The 23,077-nt window shown below is 46.2% G+C and overlaps 1 protein-coding gene across 3 annotated transcripts in view; it reads right to left on the bottom strand.

Annotated features, from left to right (window-relative positions):
• The window catches only part of ANKRD52 (ankyrin repeat domain 52), a 235,565-nt gene that overhangs the window by 19,030 nt on the left and 193,458 nt on the right, over window positions 1–23,077 (bottom strand). For all 3 annotated transcript variants that reach the window (XM_033937117.1, XM_033937118.1, XM_033937119.1), the window contains one exon: window positions 8,933–9,015. In XM_033937117.1, coding sequence (XP_033793008.1) covers window positions 8,933–9,015 — 83 coding nt within the window. The remainder of the gene's footprint in view (window positions 1–8,932; window positions 9,016–23,077) is intronic.

The raw sequence follows: 23,077 nt of genomic DNA, 5'->3' as shown, positions 1-23,077 counted from the left end.
TCACAAATAAAACTGTCAATAAACCTAGACAGCGGCTCCAACACCGAACCAATGCCCGCCACAATCGGACGGCCCGGAGGGCAAGTGAGGGACTTATGGATTTTGGGGATGAAGTAGATATAGGGGATTTCTGGAAACTTCACATTCAAACATTTAAACTCCCTGGCTGTGATGACCTCCGCCTGACGAGCTGTATGTAATGCAATATCGATTGCTTTCTTAATATCTTGAGTAGGATCCCTATTAATCTCCCTATAAAAACTGTTATCCAACAACTGCCTTAAGGCTTCTGTACAGTATTGCTCATGATCCTGTATCACTATCCCACCGCCTTTATCGGCACGTTGGATAATGATAGTAGGATCCTGCTGCAACGACCTGAGTATGCTAAACTGCTGTGAAGATAAATTAGAGCCACATTTAACATTGAAAGTCTCAAATATTTCAACGTCCCGTAATACTGCTTTTTCGAAAGCAGCCACTGAGACGTCTGGTGCTCCGGGGGGAATCCACTTAGATTTTGATTTCATTCCTCTCAATGGTTCAACAGGATCAAGTGCAGGTGATTTATCACCAAAAAATGTTTTTAATCGCAGTACCCGAAAAAATCTATGTAAAGACGCCCGAGTTTGAAAAGCGTCATATTTGTTAACGGGTACGAAAGAAAGTCCTTTGGTCAGTAACTCTTCCTCTGCCTTGGTGAGAACTCTCGACGATAAATTGAACACTCCCGTGTTTACTTGCGGGGTAATTTCTTGGATCGATTGCCCTTGGGTCTCACCACCGGATCCGCTGTTTCCGTTACTTCTACTGGCAACTGAGTTGGTAACCGTAAAAAAGAATCCGGTAGCAGGGGAAGAGATTCTGCTGACTTGACTGCACTTTTTCCTTTAGAACTTGCGTTGTCCTCTACATCCGACGAGGACCCACTGGTAGATAACTTGAACAGCACTTTCTTTCCCGTTTGTCGGCTTTTTCGAATATTGCAATGCATGCAGTGCAATGCATGCAGTGATATGAATAAAGGAGGAGCCCGGATTAGTTTTATTGATTACCCACACCATTCAAAGCTAAGTTGGTTTTGTTACTTTATTTTATTTGATGTTATTTAGCCGTTGTATGGTGGGTGAGACTGTGAACAACTATGATGGTCTCTCAGACAGCTGCTCCGTGATTTTTTCACTGGGACCTCAGCTGTGGGTAAGAGTGTTCACTAAACAACTTCAGTTACTTGTTGATTTATAGTGACAGTGTTTTTTATAAAGAAGCAAGGTGATTTAGTGAAAGTGTTTATAAATTTTTATCAACATAACTAATATACTACTTTATCCTAAAGCAAAAAAAAAAGAAAATAAATAGAATTTTTTTTTCTGCCTTTGTTGTCTGGTTTCTGCTTTCCTCATCTTCTCCTCATTCAATTCCTTCCATCCATTGTCTGCCTTCTCTCTGCCTCTTCCATTTGCTCTGTTCAAGCAGTCTGAACCTAAAGTTGCGTGCTTCTGCGAAAGCTTCTCCTCTGACAGAACTAGAAGTTGCGTCAGAGAATAGAAGCTTCCCAGACACATGCGACTTCAGGCTCAGGCTGCTTGAACAAATTAAATTAAAATGTGCCACGAAGGTAAGGGAGATAGATGTGGTGGCGATCAATAGGAAAGAAGAAAGGAGGGGGCTCCATGCGATCGGTGACCGCACAAGTTCCCTTCCTTAACTGCGGAGAAAAGGTCATTTACTGCTCCACAGGGCAGTGGATGGCCTTGTGTCCGTACCCATTGTGACCACTTGATTTTTCCCCACCATTTCTGCGGGTTACCCGCGGCTACCGGCAGCTACTCGCAGGTAACAGCCACCTTATCATTGTCTTCTGATCCCATACATTCATCTTATTGCACATGTGCTGTCCCACCAGGATGAGTGTGTGGGATCAGAAGACAGTAACAAAGCTAAAGAATACAGCATCTAGGAGAGGTGGGAGGGGATGTGAGAATACATGTTGTGGCAAGTTCGGCACTGCTTTCATCTTGCCCCATGGTAAAAGCAGGGAGAATAATATTTCAGGTGGTAGTAAATTCTGTCAGAGAAATTTCCATAGCTATGAGGCTGCCTCTCCCAGTACAGAAACCTTAGAGTCCATCTCTGTGCAGAATGAGAAAAGCGGCTCTGCAAAAGGAGCCTATTTAAGGTAAAAAAAAACAAAACCCTTTAAAACTGCCTTTAAGCAGCATATGTTCCCTGACTGCTATTTTCAGCTTGGCCAAAGGGGGAGCCAAAGGCTGAACTGGCCCATTCCCATACCTCAGAGCCTGGGGCCTCAGACAGTGAAAAGAGAGGCTCAGGAAGGAAACCAGCCTGGCTGAAGGTGCCAGAGAAGCAGACCAGAAGGTGGAACAGAGCTCAACCCAGAACCAGTCCTGGTGAGGAGCTAATGGAATTGGAGGAAAATGGACTGCCCACTCAGTCAACTTGGCCTACTCTTGAGGAATGCATGGAGGTGTGTGAAGAAGTGCCTGTACAAGGTGAGCTGAATGAGGATATGGACATTAGCTGAATGAACCCTACTGATTGTTTCTTTCTCGGAGAAAGAATTCTTTTGCCTTTTTGCTTGCTTTATTGCAAAGGAGCTATGCAGTAAACCTTTATTGTTCTCACCTGAAAAGAGTCAGCTTGAACTGGGTTTTGTTTCATGGATGATTTTTTTATTTTTCCTTTTTGGCTGGGACTAATTGAATGACTTTACTGAACTGTGAAGCCTATGCTGCACCATACCCACTGTGTGGAGTTAACTATGCAAAAACTATTCAGTAGTTCTGATAAATGAACCTGTGAAGTGGTGTTTGTGTTTGGAACTTACTCAAGGTTATTTTTCTCCTCTCTTTTGAGCCTCCTGATATCCTGTAAACAAGGCCTAAGCAGAGTCTGGGCGTGGCATCTAACCAGGCTGAAGGAAGCCAAAGATCCACTGAATACAAGCAGTCAGCCATTACCTATACTTACCTATTGTTCTGTGTTTGTTTCAAGTGCTGCATTATTTGATTCTTGTGCATTGTATATTTTCTGTTTTACCTTTTTGCCCTGTTTTTGGATTGATTTTGTTTTTCCTGAAAACTTGTTTATTTTGTAAAGACTGCATAATAAAAGTCTACCTTTGTTTTCAACTATTAAAACCTTACCTTTGAGACTTCTGTGAGCTTTTCTGGGTGGTCTGTAAAGGTGCTTTGGCAAACCTTATTAGCCAGCACTGCCTGTAGGGTCTTCGCGATGTTCAGACAAGGTGGGGGTTTCCGGCAGGAGGGACTGGGCATCCCTCCTGCCGTCAATCTTCAGCAGATGTTCGGGGGGGGGGGGGGGGTTGCTCCGGTAGGAGGGACTGGGCATCCCTCCTGCCGGTGATCGAAGGGGGGAGGGATGGGTGGCTGCTGCCACTAAACTTATTGTGGCAGGGAGATCCCTTGCCGTGATAAGCTCAGTGGCCGTGTCTGCTTACAATGTAGGCTGGCATTTTGCTGGCCTACATTGTACATTTCTACCGTGGGCCTAGGGAGGTGCGTAGTGCCACCTAGGCCTGCCTAAGGCTACTTCCAGGCTAAGGCACGCCCATGCCTTCCTAGGCTCCCAGAGGCCCCTGCAATGTAGGTGGCCTGTCTTGGGAGGTTTTTTGTTTTTTTTTAAGAAATGTGCATCCCAATTGGCTGGTTAGGCAGCAGTTAGCCGCCTACAATTGGGATGCCAAATCCGGGCCATAGTGTCTACAGTGCATATTACCCCCTTCGCGTCCATCTCAGAACAGCTCAGTGGTCCCTGGCATCTCAATGGTCTCAAGCTCTTGATCCATTCTCTCAGAAGATTGCAGTCACATCATAGCTTCCTCAATCTCTTCAGTGATGGATAAATTTTCCAAATATTTCCAAAGGACTGTTCTTTCAAATGCTGCAACATCAGAAAGTTTTGATCACTGACTCGTCCATATATACTTGGGGAGTTCTCCTTGATGGTTTCATAACACAGGGTGACTGGCCTGCTCAAGAATAGAAGTTCCACATAACCCACTTGGAACTCAAAGCAATTTGGAATGCACTGAAGACTTTTCAACAGTATATTTAATCCTGTCCCCCTTGTTCACACCGACAATCAAATCGCAATGTGTTACATAGACAATCAAGGAGGGACGAACTCTCTGATGCTCTGTCAAGAAACTGAGGAGTTGTGGAATTGGGCAATTGCTCAAAACATTTTCTTCAAAGCTGTTTATGATCAAGGAGCACAAAATACACTTGCCGATAAGCTCAACAGAGCTTCGGCTCCATGAGTGGAAACTCCACTCAAGGTCTTAAATCAGATATTTTCTCAGTGGGAAATACCTCGGATAGACCTATTTATGTCCCCCCAGCAATCACAAACTGACTCAATTCTGTTCTATCATTATCTGGAGGCAGATGCTTTTCTTCTGAATGGGATGAACAAGTTCGTTTATGCGTTTCCTCCAATTCCTCTCATACTCAAAATGCTGATCACTAACTCAAGAATCGGACACCATGATCCTCGTAGCTCCTTAGTGACCCAGACAACCGTGGTTCTCCTTTCTATTTCAGCTCATGGTCAAAGATCCAATAACTCTGCAGATCTTTCCGTCTCTTCTAAGTTAGAGTCAAGGGTCTCTTTTGCATTGCTACCTTTCAGCTTGACCTCAACAGATGCTGATCTCTCTGATCCTGTTAGTCATTTTAGCTGCATCCAGAAAACCTTCCACAAATGGTTCAATGAGGAGAGAGGAAAATATCTGCACTAGAAGTATAAAATGTTAAGAAAAAAAACTGTGTACCATGAAAGAAGAGATTGGGAAAAAAAAGAAACATAGAGGAGAACTCATAGAACATGAGCTCTCTGCTACGTGGAAAAATTAAGACTGTTACATTACATTACATTACATTAGGGATTTCTATTCCGCCATTACCTTGCGGTTCAAGGCGGCTTACAAAAAGATTTATAAAACGGGGTTACAATGTAGGAATTGAAGATACATTAGAGTGGCAGTTAGGTAGTTTCGAGGTAAGGATAATTACAGTTTACAGTAAATTGTGTACATGGAGGTAAAATTAGGTGAAGTTAGGGCTGATTTAGGAGTTTCTTAAAAAGTATTGTTTTTATTTCTTTTCTGAATGTCTTGTAGTCTGATGTGGTCATCAGTAGTTTGGAAATTCGGGTATCCATTTTTGCGGCTTGAGTGGCTAGGAGGCCATCGTGAAGTTTTGATCTTCTTACTTCATTGATCGGGGGGGGTATGAATGGGGAGTGCGTTTTTCTGTGTCTGAGTGTGGATGCTTGGTTGAGGCGGTTATTCAGGTAGGAAGGACTGTCTCCGTTTAGGGATTTAAATAGCATGCAGTAGAATTTGAATTGTATTCTTCCTTGGATTGGTAGCCAATGTGAGTTGATGTAAGCTTCTGTGATGTGGTCAAATTTTCTTAATGAGAAGATGAGTCTCAAGGCTGTGTTTTGGATTGTTTGAAGTTGTTTGATCATAGTAGCAGGGCATGGGAGGAATAGGATGTTGCAATAGTCTAGCAGTCCTAGGATTAGAGATTGTACTATAAGCTGGAATTGATTTCTTTCAAAAAATTTCCGGACTTGTCTCAAATTTCTCATGATTGTGAAGGATTTCTGGATTGTATTATTTATTTGTGGTTGCATGGTACAGCTTCTGTCTAAGGTCATTCCTAGTAGTTTTATGGTGGTTTGGATGGGGTAGTTGATAGAGTTGATTTCTAAATTTTTTGAGGTTTGGATTTTGTCATTTTCGAATAGGATGAGTTTGGTTTTGTCTGGGTTGAGTTTAAGTTTGTGATCTTTCATCCAGATCGTAACTGTATTAAGTATTCTGTGTAGGATGTTTGGCATGGTGGGTTTAGGTTGATCGTAAGGTGTGAGGATGGTAATGTCGTCCGCGTAGCTGTAGGTAATTATACCTAGATTGTTCAGATGTGTTCCGAGAGAGGCAGTGTATAGGTTGAAGAGGGTGGGTGATAGTGGGGAACCCTGTGGTACTCCGCAGGGGTTTGCCCAAGGTTCTGATTTTACGTTGTTTGATTTTACGCTGTAGGTTCTGGATTTTAGGAAGCCTTCAAACCAAGCGTATACTTTATCAGAGATACCTATTGCGTCCAAAATTTGCAGAAGGATATTGTGATCCACTAGGTCAAAGGCTGCGGTTAGGTCTAATTGTATAAGGAGCATTTTTTTCCCTGTGCTGAGGTGTTGTCTGATTGTGTCCATAAGGGAGGCTAGGAGAGTTTCTGTGCTGAAATTGGATCTGAAGCCAGATTGTGTGGGGTGGAGTATGTTATGGTCATCCAGATAATTAGTGAGTTGTTTGGTCCCATGTGTGGTTTGATGCTGCCAAAGTTGCAGTATGTTGGGTAGTGTTTGCATCAGGTTCCTTTGTGAGAAAATGTCCTACTTGTCCTTGAAAATACTGTGCCATGTAGAAAGCTAAGAAAATTTTATGAAAACAGAACTTGCACCCTCTTCAAGGAGGTGGGGAGGGAAGGAGGGCCTCTGTGTACAAAAGATTTGCTGTAAATACAATTTCTTGTGCGTATGTCAGAACAAAAGTGAAAGAGTCAGTATACACTTTTACTGTATTTAAATATTATCCTTGCAAAAATTTCTTGCATACAAAATTTTTATGAGGCAGATATCTTGGCCTGGACATCCCTGCACTGACTGAAGAACCTTGATGATTTTGCGCTGACATTTGTGGCCATGAGGTCCATGACTGGCTGGCCCCATGACTGAACAATCAACAAGAAGACTTCCAGCCCGAGACACCACTTGCCAGGATCCAGCACATGACGACTGAAGAAATCTGCCTGGACATTGTCCACTCCCGCTATGTGGGAAGCTGAGATGTCCAGAAGATGAGCCTCTGCCTATTCTATGAGAAGAGTTGACTCCTGAACTACCAGATGACTCTTGGCTCCCCCTTGAAGACTGACGTAAGCATTGTCTGTGAGAACCTGAACTGACTTGCCCTCTAGCAATGACTGGAAGGCCACTAACACCAACCGAATGGCTCTAATCTCCAGAATATTGATCGACCAGGACGCCTCCACCAGCGACCAGCCTCTTTGCGCCGAGCGACCGAGACATTGAGCTCCCCAACCGAGAAGACTGGCGTCCGTAAGAAGTACTGTCCACTGGGGCTGATCCAGACTCACTCCCATTTTGGAAGACTGTAGCCACCAGCGCAGACTGTGACAAACTAGCCCCCGAAGGACGGGAGAGTCCAGGTCATGAGTCTGTGGCGACCACTGCTGAAGAAGAGCATACTGAAAAGGGTGCATGTGAGCCTGAGCCCACCTGACTATTTCCAGGGAGGCTGCCAATGACCCTAAGACCTGCAGAAAATCCTGTGCCTCAGGAAAACGACAATCCATCAGTGAGCGAATCTGCGACTGCAATTTCAACACTCGGGCCTTGGAAAGAAAAACTTCCCCCAAGCTGGTGTCGAAGAGAACGCTGAGATACTCCAAGTGCTGAGATGGAGTCAACTGGCTTGTGGACAGGTTGACTATCCAGCCTAACAACTGTAGAAACTCCACAACCCGAGTTGTGACCCGGAAGCTCTCCTGCAAAGATTTTGCTCGTATCAACCAGTTGTCCAGATAGGGATGAACTAGAATGCCTTGCTTATGCAAGGCCGCCACCACCACTACCTTAATTTTTGGTGAAAAGCCACGGGGCAGTGGCTACAACAAAACTGATAATGCTGCCCAAAAATTGCAAAGCGAAGGAAGCGCTGATTGGAGGCTCAAATCAGAACATGCAGATGCTGCTCAGGGAAATGGGAGGGGAGGAAAGACGCTGCATATGTGGGGAGAAAGGCAAGAGGAAGAATTGTTGGGGTGAAGGAGAGGAAGGGAGAGATGAAACAAAGAGGTTGAAAGGGGTGAGAGGGAGAAATCCTTCATATGGTGAAGGGGAGGGAGACATGCATGGAGAAGAGAGAGGGAGAAATGTTGGACAAAGGGTGGAGGGCAGGGAGAGATGGTGCGGGGGGGGGGGGGGGGATGACAAAAATGTTGCACATGATAATGGAGGGGGAGGAAAGGAGAGATGCTACATGGAGGGGGGAATAGAATGGTTTGACCTAGGGCACAAGGCAGGGAGAGAGAGAGATGATAGACAGTGGGAAAGAAACAAATATTGGATATGACATTGGAAGGTAGAAAAAAATAATTTTATTTTCTATTTTGTGATTACAATATGTCATATTTGAAATATGTATCCTGCCAGAGCTGGTGTTAGACAGCGAGCGTGAGCTAGGACCTAACAGAGAGAGAAAAAGTATTTTTTATTTTGTTTACACCACAGCATCGGCATGGGGTTGGAGATAGCAAGGGAGATTGGGTAGGGTGGAAAAACTTCAAAATAAACCTGCCAGGATGTCTGAAAATAAAAAAAACAAAACAAAAAAAACCCCAACTTGGCAGGAAAAGTGAATCAAATTAAATCGATTCAATAGGCTGAATCGAATTGAAAATTTTTTCCCTGAAATCAGGCAGCACTACCCCAGACCTCTCAAAAATTGCTTGTGTTGTTTACATATCAAAAGCCATTGTTTCCTTCTCTGCATTGTCGTGGAATATTTAACGGTCTCATTACCATATATTTTATTTAATCAATGTACATCCATGTCTTCTATGTTCAAACTCGCTCTGCACTGCCCAGTCATTAACAAACATGTAAAACCTGACAGCTAGGCTCATGGAAGCTTTCTGCATCAGCCCCAATATTTTTCACTGTTTTTTTTTCTCCAGCAATTTCACAGAATGATAAAGCCTCCCATCTATCTTTGTATCTAGCCTGCACTAGCACAGATTATTCAGCTCATGTCACAGTGTCTCTGTTCATCCCCATCCCTCAATTCCCTACTTACTTTACTACAGGCCAGGTGAAGAGCTGTGTTCTTGTTGACATCCAACACAGATAAATCTGCCTTTGCACGGTGCAACAGGAACTCTGAAACAGAAAGGAAGGAGAATTACTACACAAAGTTTTGGTTCTGTCACTCAACTCTTTTTGTTAGTCTATTGTTAGTTTGAATATATCTTAGTGCATACACATAAATTCAACGGCAATGCAAACAGGATGCACTACAAATGTTAATAGAGCAATACAACCAAACAAATGGAAGAAATAACTTGCCCTACAATGTGAGCAGTACAACAGAAAAGACAAGTGAGATGTCCAATCCAGCCACAATGGTTTTATTATATAAAGGCTGTAATTGCAGATCCCAACAAGGATCCTAGTTTCGGCAAACTCTCCAGTTAAGCTGTTTTTTATGTCTCTACTTGTCACACGGCTTTTGCAGAATTCATGCACTTTGAACAGCATATTCTGGAAGAATACGACTGCTTTAAAGAGAAAAAAACTTACCATTGCTTACTATAAAAATCGTAATTGAAAAGAAAAATTAGTTCCCACAACTCTCCCTTCTCCAGAATTTGAACTTACACACACGGCAGGTTGCCACACTCCCTGATAGCTCCTGTTTGGTGTGTAAGCACTTGCTTACTCTATCTACCTTTCAACATCCACCAAAAACATTACATTTTAATTACATAAGAATACCACTTGCACAACAAAACAGATATATATATATATGATAATTTGCTCTTGCTCTGCCGATGATCGTTGCGGGGGGATGGTTTTTTTTAGAGTGGACATTTCCCTTCTGCCTACATTCAACGCCTAGGGACTTAGGCCAAAAGGGAACTTAGACGTTTCTTTTGATTATGCCCCTCCACATCTTTAGTCATTTTTGCAATTATATATCAGAACAATCAAAATATATGTGGAAGACTGGTTTTATTTATTTATTTCTTTGATTGGATAATTTTGTGTGTATTGTCCAGTACATTTAAAACACTACAAGTATGCATTCTTTTTTTCATAGTGTCTGCATGGATTTGGCTTTTACTTTTGGTTTGTCATTTATCTGTTTGGGTATGTATGTCTTTTAAATTTTAATATTTAAATTTTATATAATTCTTAATTTTTTAAAAATTCATTCTAAGTATTGTCAATTATTTGTTTCATGTTGTGATATCTATGTTACATGGCATTTTATAATATTAGATGTTCTAGGACAGTGTTTCTCAACTTGGTCCTGGAGTATGAAGTAAATGCTGCTTAGTTTACCTCATTGGAATGACTACGAGATGGCATTGTATTTTCCAAAACAGACAATATTTTTATTGTTTGTATAAAGACTTACAAAATTACAGCAGCAAAGACATAGCAGAAGAAATATATTGTCAGTTCAGAATATGCAATGGAGAGTAGAACTTACACCCATATGCCAAACAGGGGGCTAGCACACCCGCTGGCATAAGCAAGTAAATCTCTCTGGCTCTACCTGTGATGCACGTTTTTTTTTATACAGAGAAATTCTTCCTTTGTTCCAAAAAGCACATCCCCGAACTCTGGTCATGTACTTCCCTATTGGTACAAAAATGTATACCTAACTATTCCTCCTCCCAGTCCACGCCTCTCTCCCTTCTCCCCCCCAAAGGAGGGGGGCCCGAGCAGAAACAGAGAATTCTTCGTGAACTTTCTTCCTCCAGCTCTGAGATCCTTATCACCTTGCAGATGCTAATTTGTGGTTTTACAACGCTGTACATCTTTAAGATGGCGACCTTGTAGATAGTCTTATGCAGAAAGTTGGCAAGGGTGACCTTTCAACACCCCAGCTGTGCTTGGTTCCCATACCATGCTTCAGAGACAGGCAGCAAATGTCCAGTCTGGTTAAAAGTGCTGTCTCGGTACCAAGCTCCCTCATCTCTCTACTCCCCCGTCATCCTGCAGGGATTGTTGCTTGTTATACATGTTTTATGGCTTTTCAGGGTGCCTTGCATATGTGAAGTCATACAGCACTGATAACAGCTCAGCAGAACCTTGGAGAAGTATCCTCCCAGCAGGGAATGGAGACAGGAACTTTGGAGCAAAGGCCAGCTGGGTTAGCATTTCAAAGGATAAATGTGTTCACAGACATCAAGGTACAGGCTGGGCCATCTGGTTAGCTTGAAAGGAAAGCTGGTATAGGCTATGGGAAAATATATGTTAAAAATGTCTGTAGTGTCCAGCATACACAAGTGAGGCCAGTATGTCCAGTTTATCCATCTGTATGTCTAGGTTATCCATCTCAAGTACCCCCTTGCCAGTCAGGTTTTTGTGATATCCACAGTGAAAATGCACAAACTTGATTTGCATACACTGCCTCCATTCTATGCAAATTTCTTTCATGCATATTCATTGTGGATATCCTGAAAACCTGACTGGCAAGGAGGTACTCCAGGACCGAGTTGAGAAACACTGTTCTAGGATACCTGATGCAGGCAATGAGTCCATGATTTGCTGCATGCTTTAATGATTGACAAGACTTCTTTGTGCATGGATTTCATTTGGTTGCTAATAAAGTGAGTTTGAAGACCAGGCATACTCTGCTCTCTTCCTTTGGACTACTCCAATAGCCGTTTTAACATATGGAGATTTCAGCTTAAGTCTCTAAAAGCAAGAGCAACAAACATAAAAGCATCTCCAGCAGGCAAGTAGAAAAAGATGTTGGAGTTGAAAGTGTAGAAAGTATTGGAGAAACACCGATTGGAGCATTAGGCGGTATAATGATGGTTTTTGATGTCTGGCAAAGTAAAATAAAGCAACATAAGAATATAGGCCAGAATGGAAGCTGTTCCATAGCATGGAAAGTACTGCTGAAGCTGTTGCCCAAGGAAGTTTGCTTGTGGTTGCAGAAGCCCGAGTCTTCCAAAATTGAAGCCATCATTGAATACTCTGATTCTCCAAAATTGCCTGTGGATCATGCCTTGCATTACATAGGTGACACAATAGAATAGCAATCATGTGCGTGGAAAAGAATCTTGAACATGTGTCTCCAAATGAACCTCAGAGGATGATAACTGTGGAGTTCTATTCACAGATGCTGGCATACAACTAAATCTGCGGGCTACAAGAAAACTCAACAGGCAGGCATTATCAAAGTGACAATGACAGCTTCTGCAGTGAGATTCATGAATCAGGCCTTCCAGAGGCTAAAGAAAGTAGAGTACCATGTGTGCATTAAAAACAGCCAAGACTGATAAGTTCTGGAATAAGACTGACAGTCTTAAGACGACCATGAAAGATCTCCCACAGCCCAAGCATCAAAAAGCACAGTTACTTACTGTAACAGGTGTTATCCAGGGACAGCAGGCAGATATTCTCACACATGGGTGATGTCACTGATGGAGCCCCGGTATGGACACTTTAAAAGTGCATCGCCACTTTAAGATCTTGGAAAGTTTGCGATAGCCTGCACTGCATATGTGCGAGTGCCTTTCTGCCCATTGCAGGCAAGCTGTTCCTCAGTTCAGATAAGCCAGCTAAGAAGCCAACCAGGGGAAGTGGGTGGGTTGTGAGAATATCTGCCTGCTGTTCTTGGATAATACCTGTTACGGTAAGTAACTTTGCTTTATCCCAGGACAAACAGGCAGCATATTCTCACACATGGATGACCTCCAAGCTAACCAGAAATGGGATGGTGGGAGAGTTGGCCATTTAGGAAAATAGATTTTGTAATACTGACTGGCCGAAGTGCTCATCCCATCTGGAAACAGACTCCAGAGAGTAATGAGAGGTGAAAGTATGAACCGAGGACCAGGTGGCAGCTTTACAGATTTCCTCAATAGGAGTAGATCTAAGGAAAGCTACAGAAGCCGCCACAACTCGGACCTTGTGGGCTGTGACATGACTCTCCAGTTGCAGTCCAGCCTGAGCATAACAGAACGATATATAGGCAGCCAACCAGTTGGAAATTGTTCTCTTAGAAATAGAATGCCCCAATTTGTTAGGATTGAATGAGATGAAAAGTTGAGAAGATGTTCTATGTGGCTTTCTTCTGTCAATATAATAGTTCAAAGTACATTTGCAGTCCAGAGTGTGAAGAGCTGTTTCACCTGCATGAGAATGAGGCTTAGAGAAAAAACTGGAAGCACAATTGACTGATTGAGGTGGAATTCAGTAACAACCTTCGGCCGAAATTTAGGGTGTGTGCGGAGAACCAATTTGGCATGGTGAAAAACTGTGAAAGGTGGATCTGCCACTAAAGCTTGAAGCTCACTGACTCTGCTTGCAGAAGTGAGTGAGATGAGAAACACAACTTTCCAGGTAAGAAACTTGAGATGTGTTGTAGCCATTGGCTCAAATGGAGGCTTCATTAACCTGGAAAGGACCACATTAAGGTCCCAGATGACTGGAGGGGACTTTAGAGGTGGTTTTACATTAAAACATCCCTTCATGAATCTGAACTGAGGGACTGCATGTGTGTTGGGCGGGAAGGCACTCAGACATGCGCGGTGTGGGCTATCATGAAACTTCCAAGATCTTAAAGTGGCGATGCACTTTTAAAGTGTCCATACCGGGGCTCCGTTGGTGACGTCACACATGTGTGAGAATATGCTGCCTGCTTGTCCTGGGATAAAGCAGGAAATGTAGGTGAATCTGGAAGAGTGTGTCGAGGAGAGTATCGAGAGAGTGCAGAGGTGCATCAAGGCAAGGGTTGATTGTGCATCAAGGTGCAATAGGGGATGCATTCTCCACCAATGATGATGCAGGCATTGAGTGGGTCTACGTCGACTCTGATGCTTGACATCAAGCAGGAGTGTAAGATATTGTTCTTGATGCAACCTTGGATTGGGCTGAGGCTGGCATGGTAGCCTTTGAAGACTGCATCTGCAGTGGCTCCGAGAACTCTTGTCTGAGCATAGTCTAGATCTCCTCGTGAAAATGATGGGAAAGCGCAAAAAAGGTTTGATGTGCTGAGGAGAAAGCTGAAGACACAGCTTCTCAGCTCTGTGGAAAATGAACTGATGTTCCTTCATGCTGATGTCAGGCAAGAAGGCACCAGCATGTGCACGGTAAAGGCACTGCCTTAAAAAATTTAAAGTGACAATGCACTTGATATGTGTCCATACTGGGTTTCATGGATAACGTTATGCATATGTGCATATGATACCTGCTTGTCCTTGGAGAAGGTATACATCCCAGGGTACTAAAAGAATATGAAATTGCTGATCTGCTGTTAGTGATCTGTAACCTATCGCTAAAATAGTATAGTATTACCTGAAGATTAGAGGATGGCCAATGTTACACTGATTTTTTAAAAGGGTTCCAGGGGTGATCTGGAAAATTACAGACCAATAAGCCTGACTTCTGTGCTGGGCAAAATAGTGAAAACTATTATAAAATATAAAATTATGGGGCACATAGACAAACATGATTTAATGGAGGCCTTGCTTTATCCATTTGCTTTGTTTCTTTGAAGGTGTGAATAAATGTGGATAAAGGTGAACCGGTTGATGTAGTGCAGCGGTCTCAAACACGTGACCCACGGGCCGCATGTGGCTCTCCAGGTGCTATTTTGCGGCCCGCAGTCTGGACGCGATGATCAACTGTAAAGCTGGGGCCGGTGGCGGCTCCTCGCGCCATCCACACCAGCATTTCTCTTCCCCCTTCCCTTGTGGAGCAGCAGCGTGTCTGGCCGGCTCAGTAAATCGATCCGTTCAAAGCCGCGGATGGCGGCTCCTTGCGCTATCCACTCCTGCATCGGAAGCCTCTCTGACGTCACAACATCAGAGAGGCTTCTGACGCAGGCGCGGATCTCGTGAGGAGCCACCACCCGCGGCTTTCAACAGAACGATCGACTGGGAGCCGGCCAGACACACTGCTGCTCCACAAGGAAGGGAACGGAAGGGGAGGGGAAAGAGAAATGCTCTGCTGCATATGAAAGGAGGACCCTAGGGAAATGCTGCTGCTGCTGCACAGGGAAAGGGAGAGGGAGAGAAGGGGGAAGAGAAATGCCTCTCCTGCACAGGAAAGGGGGGAGGGAAATGCTGCTTCTGCTGCATAGGGAAAGGGAGGGGGAGGGAAAGGGGAAGAGAAATGCTTCTGCTGCACAGAAAAGGGGGAAGGGAAATGCTGCTTCTGTTGCTGCTGCATCCAATTGGGGAAAGAGAGGGAAGGAAGGAGAAGGAAGACAAGGGAGAGGAGAGGAACAAGAGATGCCAAGTTCATGGGAGGGAGGGAAGGAAAGGAGAAATCAGACCATAGAGGGGGAGAAAGAGATGCCAGGGCATGGGGGGAGGGAAGGAGACAGATGCCAGACCAGGGGAAAGGAAGGAAGGAGGGAGGGAGAGAAAGGAAAGAAAGAGATGTCAGACCATGGAAATAGGACGGAAGAAGAGAGAGATAGGAAGGGAAGGTAAGACATGGAAACGTAGATTTTGAAAAGAAAGCAGAAAAATTGAATATTAAGTTAATGCCAAAGATGGATGCAAGGCAAAAAGTGAAGATGGAGAGAAAAACAGTCAAAGGACAAGGCCCTGGAAACATAGTTAAAAGCACAGAAAAATAAAGCCACCAGCCAACAAAGGTAGGGAAAATGATTTTATTTTCAATATAGTTATTGAAATGTGTCAGTTTTGAGAAAGGAAATATATTAAACTTTAAATGTGAGGGCTGCAGAAAAAATAGTTAATGTCTTATTAAAGAAATGACAATTTTGCATAAGGTAAAACTCTTTATAGTTTATATATCTTTCCTTTTAACTATAAAGAGTTTTACCTCATGCAAAAGGAGAAATTAGGTTCTTACCTGCTAATTTACTTTCTTTTAGCTTCTCCAGACCAGTAGAGGTTAATCTTTATGAATGGGTATATATCCAATCATGACCAGCAGGTGGAGACTGAAAACAAAACTGTGGGACAGTACAGTGGTGCCTCGCATAACGGACGCCTCGCACAGCGAACGCTGCGCATAACAAACTTTTTGTCTTGCTCCCTATAACGAACTTCGTTTCACACAACGAAGTCGCCCGAGGGGCCCGGGGGGGGGGGCGGAACTACTCTCGCCGCTTCCTAATGTGAGCCGGGAACAGCAGCACCCTCCTGTCTGAATGCAGTGTTCCATCATCTCCCTCCACCTTACCTTAGATACCGAGTTTTCCGGCTTTCTTTTTCGGCCAGCCACACACTTTCAAAGAGCAGCACATGCGCGCATGCTCTGTTGTTCAATCTTCTCCTCTGACGCAACCGGAAACCGGAAGTTGCAGGAGAGGAGAACATTGATCAACTCCAGCAGCTGCGCGTGCACAGCTTTTTGAAATCGTGCGGCTGGGTGAAAAAGAAAGCTGGCAAACTCTGTATATAAGGTGAGGTGGAGGGAGGGAAATGTAGGGCTGCAGAACGAATTATTTTGTTTTACATGTATTCTTATGGGACAACAGGGCTGCAGAACGAATTATTTTGTTTTACATGTATTCTTATGGGAAAACGCGTTTCACACAACGAACTTTTCGCATAACAAACTTGCTCCTGGAACGAATTAAGTTCGTTGTGTGAGGCACCACTGTATATAATATACTCCCTTCTCTATTTACATCAGTCTGCCGAATAGCCAAGCAGAACTAAGAACTGGAAAACAGAAAGAAAACAATACTCCGAACAGGAGTAACAAATAACATACCCAAATGCTGTTGGAAAATGTCCCCACAGCTCGCCAGCTAAGCCAGCCGAGCCACAGCCGCTGTTCTTTAATTCTCCCCGGCCCTAGAAAAATACTAGAACCCGCAGCAAAAAACAAAAACTGCCCGCGAAACAGCCCCAACAACAACAACAGACAGGGTGGGGACCTCTACTGGTCTGGAGAAGCTAAAAGAAAGTAAATTAGCAGGTAAGAACCTAATTTCTCCTTCTTTAGCACTCTCCAGACCAGTAGAGGTTAATCTTTACGAATGGGACGTACCAAAGCAGTCCCTCACATGGGCGGGACCCCCGAAGGGCTGACACCAGAACACACACACCGAACACCGCGTCCTGACGCGCCAGAACATCTACCCGAAAGAGTCTGACAAAGGAATACAAGGAAGACCAAACCGCAGCCTTACAAATGTCCACTGGAGGCACGAGCGACGACTCAGCCAAAGAAGCCGCCTGACCCCGAGTAGAATGAGCTTTGAGAAACTCCGGAACGGGCTGCTGCCCCAGAAGAGAAGCGGAAGCAATAGTCTCCTTGATCTAGCATGCAATAGTAGCCCTAGAAGCGCCAGCCCCCCTAAGAGGACCAGTCAGAAGGACAAAGAGATGATTTTATTTCCTGATCTCCTGGGTCCGTTGCACATAAGAGCGAAGGACCCGACCAACATCCAACTTGCTCAGCTGTCTTTGCTCAGTAGAGCCCTCCCAACTACCCAAGACAGGGAGGACCACAGATTGATTGACATGAAAAGGAAAAACTACTTTCGGCAGAAAAGGAAGGAACAGGCCTCAAGACAACCTGCTCCCTAGAAAACTCCAAGAAGGGAGCCCTACAAGAGAAAACCTGTAGCTCAGAAACACGCCTAGCGGAAGAAATGTCCACCAAAAAGACCGTCTTCAGAGTAAGGTCCTTTAAAGAGCAGCCGCCCAACGGTTCGAAGGGCGGGTGCATCAGAATAGAGAGAACCAGACTGAGATTCCAAGAGGGAATAGAGGACCGCATGGGAGGTCTGAGCACCTTGGCCGCCCGCAAAAAGCGAATCACATCAGGAATGGCTGTCAAACGCTGACCCGTCACAAACCCCCGAAAGGCTGACAAGGCCACAAGCTGAATCCGGAGAGAAGCCGAAGCCAGGCCTCTATCCAGGCCATCTTGCAAGAACTCTAGGATGTTAGGCACAGAAACGCGAAGAGAGACCACTCCCCGCACCTGGCACCATCCCTCAAAGAAGTGCCAAATCCACACAGAAGCCTGAGAGGTAGAAAGCCTCCAGGACCCCAAGAGTGTAGAAATCACCCTATCTGAATACCCCTTCTTACCAAGGCGACCCCTTTCAAAAGCCAAGCCGTAAGACAGAAGGGAGACGGGTCGAACATGGGAATGGGACCCTGCGTCAGAAGGTCGTCCAAGGGAGGCAGAGGAAGAGGATCCGCCACCAAAGTGTCACCAGATCTGTGTATCACGGATGCCGAGGCCAATCTGGAGCCACCAGACCCGGATGTCGAATAATGCGGAGAAGAACTCTGCCCACTAATGGCCACGGAGGGAACATGCACAACAGCCCCTCTGTTGGCCATGGTTGAACCAGAGCATCCAGACCCTCGGCCAGTCCATCCCTGCGACGACTGAAGAAGCGGAACACCTCGGCATTGCCACTCGTGGCCGTCAGGTCCATCAGGGCCTGACCCCAAGCCTGCATTATCAACTGAAAAGCCACAGGGCTGAGACACCACTCTCTGTGATCTAAGATGTGACTGAGGAAGTTCACCTTAACATTCTCCACCCCGGCCATGTGAGAGGCCGAGAGGTCCAGAAGGCGTGACTCCGCCCCAAAGCATAAGCCGAGCCGCCTCCTCCGCCACCTGAGCACTCTTGGTGCCTCAACGATTGACATAAGCCACCGCTGTGGCATTGTCAGACCGGACTCTGACCGACTTGCCCATCAAGAGGGAGCGGAAGGCTAACAGCGCCAGAGGGACGGCTCTGGTCTCCAACATGTTGATCGACCAGGACGCCTCCTCCATGGACCAGGTGCCCTGAGCTGAGTGACCTAGACACTGAGCCCCCCCAACCGAGGAGACTGGCATCCGTGAGAAGCACCGTCCACTGCGATAGATCCAGACTCATCCTCTGGACCAGATGAGAGGTCTGGAGCCACCAAAGAAGACTGCAGCGCGCCAGGCCTCGCAGAGGGACAGGGACCTCCAAACTGAGCCTCTGGGGTGACCATCTACGGAGCAGAGCATACTGAAGAGACACATGTGGGCCCGTGCCCACCTCACAACATCCAGGAACGCTGCCATCGACCCCAAGACTTGGAGGAAATCCTGCGCCCGAGGACACCGGGACGCCAAAAGAAGGCGAATCTGAGATTGCAATTTGCTTACCCGGGCCTCTGGAAGGAAGACCTTCCCCAAGGAGGTGTCGAACAGAACCCCAAGGTACTCCAGATGCTGAGCGGGGACCAACTGACTCTTGGAAAGGTTGACCACCCAGCCCAGTGACCGGAGAAACTCAACCACCCGAGCCGTAACTCGGGCGCTCTCCTGCAACGACTTCGCCCAAAACAACCAGTCATCCCAGAAGGGGTGCACCAGAATGCCCTCTGACAGCAATGCCGCCGTGACGACCACCATCAACTTGGCGAACGTCCGGGGAGTCGTGGCCAGGCCCAAGGGAAGCACACAGAACTGATAGTGCAGACCCAATATCGCAAAGAAAGAGCTGAGGAGAGGCCCGAATGGAAACAGGCAAGTAGGCCTCCGCCAGAGCGAGAGAAGTCAGGAACTCCCCCGGCTGAACCTCCAGAAGGACAGACTGCAGTGTGTCCAAGCGAATAAAAGGGAATTCTGAGAGTCCTGTTGACCTCAGTTTAAACCAAGGATGGGCCGAAAGGTCCCCTCCCTTTAGGGCCCCATAAAGGAAATGGCGTACCAGCCAATACCGCACTCCTGAGGGGACACTGGACAACTGCTTAGAGATCTAGCAAGCGCTGAAGGGTCTGGCGAAAGGCTAGCGTCTCCCATGCCACCGGACATGGAGAGGCTAGATATGATCCGGCAGAGAGCGGGCAAAATTCAAGTACATAACCGTCCCGCACCACCACCAGGACCCACTGATCGGACGTGATCTTGGCCCACTTGGGAAACAAGTTGCGAAGCCGGGCACCCACGGGAACCAAAGGGGGCGCCGGCAAAGAGACATCGCGCAGGACGGGCAGCAGGGGAACCGGGGGGGAACTCCCAGCCCCCCGACGGGCCCCCTGAAAAGACTGCATGTGCTAAGCCAACCGACCCCGGGGAAAAAACCGGAAGCCTGGAAAGAAGCAATACCATGCCCCAGGCGAAACTTGCGAAATTCCCGCAGACGCCCCCGGGCAATGCCAACCCGAGATGCCGGGCGGGCACGATCCTCAGGCAGACGGGGCACCTCAGAGTCCGTCAGAGTCTGAACCACCGGATCTAAGTCCTCTCTAAACAAAAAACAACCCCCGAAAGGGAAATTTTGGGAAGTTCAGTTTTGGATGCGGCAACCGCCGACCAAGCGCGAAGCCACAAGGTACAGTGTGCGGCCACCAAAAGTCCCAGACTTAGCAGCACCAAGTCACAAAGAACAACCGAGAGGAACGAGGCAGTCATCTCAAACTTCACCACCTCCTGATCCACTAAGGACCAGTCATCAGACTCACGATCCAGGACATGCTCAGACCACCGAAACACGGTGCGAGCCACCAGCCCCACACAAATAGCCGCCTGGACCCCCAAGGCAGAGACATCAAAATTATACTTAAGAAGTGTCTCTAACGTACGCTCCTCAGAGACCCTAAGAGCAGAACGGTCCATAACAGGCACGGTATGCCGCTTAGGAAGTGCCGAGACCACCGCGTCCCCCATTGGCGAAATTAAGGTAGCCCTATCCCCCTCCGGGATGGGATACCCATGAGCCAAGGCGCACACCAAACGAAACGGCGCCCGTAGGCCACTGCGCCAACACAAAATCCCGAAAATCCTGACGCACAGGAAAAGAGCGGGAAACAGGACAGACCCCCTGAAGCAGAGGGGCCCCCATACGCGGGGTCTCCGGTGGCGCAACTTCAAAAATGCAGCACCAAGGAGACCTGCTACATCAGGTCTAAAAGCTCATCCCTCTGAATAAAAAGCGCACCACTGGACACATCTGCTCTGGAAGACGGGAAACCCGCCGCCCCGCTGCCAGCAGGCGTCCCCTCTAGAGGATCCTGGAAGCCCGCCAAAGCAGCCAGGTCCTCAACCATGCCAACACGCTCCTCCGACCACCAATTCGCAATCCAAGCCCCCCCATGGGCGCTTGGATGAGGGAGGAGGAAGAGGGGATGCCAAACGAAAAGAGGGAGGCAAAGCCATAGGGGGCGCGGAGGGAAACCACCCCCGAAACCCCCCAGGTGCACGTGGGACCCCCAATTGTCTGCACAAAGAAAGAAATTAAATTGGGGACAAAAAACCCCTGGGGGTCCCCAGGGACTCCCTGCCCCAGCAGAGGTCCCTGCTGAAACCTGCCCCTGTGTTTGCAATACAGGGGGAAGGTCACCTGAGGTTGCAGACAAAATGGAGGGGCCAGACAGAGAAAATGGCGAAGTTCCCGCCAAAAATGCTCCCTCCATGGCCTGTAGCCGCTGAGAAGGCTGAACAGTCCCAGCCGCTAAAACAGGCAAGTCGGCATCAGCTGTCAAAAAATCAGCTGAGAGGGAATCCTTCGGGGAATCCCTCCGTGGGCGGTTGGGGAAGACCGGGCTTCCCCACTGCTCCCAGCCGACTCGCGAGGCACCATCGGCGGGGAGCTCTGGGCGCCTGCAGCCGCTGCCGACGGAGCTCCACCACCTCACCGGGCCAAACTACCGATTTCAGTCCGGCCGCGAGTGCCTCGCGGCTGGACCTAATTGTGTTCCACTCCCCGGGAGAAGGGCACAATTGCTCCATACGCGACCTAGCTAGAAACAAAGTGCCGGTTAGAAGAAAAAATACAGTAAAAAACATTAAACTGACAGGGAAGCAACCCTGCAGACCGGCACTACCTCAGGATTTTTTTTTTTTACAGAACAGACTCCACAGGCTCTCAAAGCAATATGCCTTGCTTGATTTAGGGGGCAAGGCTTACTGCTGAGGCTCCTCTAAAAAAATGTGGGGAGGTGGAGGAAGTAGGGGGAGGGACCCCGCTCGAGACCCGCCGGGTTTGACACCCCCGAGGTCGGACGGACCCCCAAACAGGGCCCGCCCAAGCTCTGTCCGGCCAAAAACAGGGACTAGAAACCCCCTAAACAAATTCCAACAGAGATGGGTACAGATCACTCAACACCTGCTGGAGACTGAAAGAAGACTGATGTAAATAGAGAAGGGAGTATATTATATACTGTCCCACAGTTTTGTTTTCAGTCTCCACCTGCTGGTCATGATTGGATATATACCCATTCGTAAAGATTAACCTCTACTGGTCTGGAGAGTGCTAAAGAATTGTCATTTCTTTAATAAGACATTAACTAGTTTTTCTGCGGCCCTCCAAGTACCTACAAATCCAAAATGTAGCCCCACGAAGGGTTTGAGTTTGAGACCACTGATGTAGTATATCTAGATTTCCAAACAAAAAACTATTAAAAGTTGTCAAAACACATAAGGACTGTGAAAAATTGCTGGAAGACCTTAGAAAATTGGAAGACTGGGAATGCAAATGGAAGATGAAATTTAATGTGATGCACATCAGGAAGAATCATCCAAATCATAGTTACCTTATGATAGGGTCCACTTAGGAGTCAACACCCAGGAAAAAGATCCGGGTGTCATTGTGACAAAAATGCAAACAGGATCCTAGGAATTATTAGGAAAGGGATCGCAAATATTATAATGCCTTTGCCCCATGGTGCATCCTCACCCAAGTATTGAGCACAGTTCTGATCGCTATATCTCAAGAAAGATAGAGAATTAGAAAAGGTTCAAACAAGAGTGACCAAAACAATACACGGGATGAAACTCCTCTCGTATGAGGAGACACTAGAGCTCTTCAGCTTGGAAAACAGACAGCTGAGGGGAAATATGATTGCGATCTACAAAATACTGAGTAGTGTAGAATGGGTAAGAGTGAATCGATTTTTCACCCTTTCAAAAAGTAAAAAAAGGGGACACTCAATGAAATGACACAGAAATACTTTTATAAAACAAATAAGAGGATATAATTTTTTACTTAAAGAATAGTTAAGCTCTGGAACTCGTTGCCAGAGGATGTGATTACAGTGGTTGGCGTAGCTGGGTTTAAGAAAGGTTTGAACAAGATCATGAAGTTAAAGTCTGTTGAGACAGACATGGAGGAGCCACTGCTTGCCCTACATCGGTAGCATGGAATGTTGCTACTATTTAGATTTCTGTGAAAATAATATGTAAAAAGGCCTTAAATATATCATCCCTAAAACTCAAATAATTGATGACAAGAGAAATAGAAAGGAAAGATGATACTTATTAATAGA

Source organism: Geotrypetes seraphini, chromosome 3 (assembly GCF_902459505.1).
Source record: "Geotrypetes seraphini chromosome 3, aGeoSer1.1, whole genome shotgun sequence".
NCBI lineage: Eukaryota > Metazoa > Chordata > Amphibia > Gymnophiona > Dermophiidae > Geotrypetes > Geotrypetes seraphini.
This window is presented reverse-complemented; position numbering and strand designations above follow the sequence as displayed.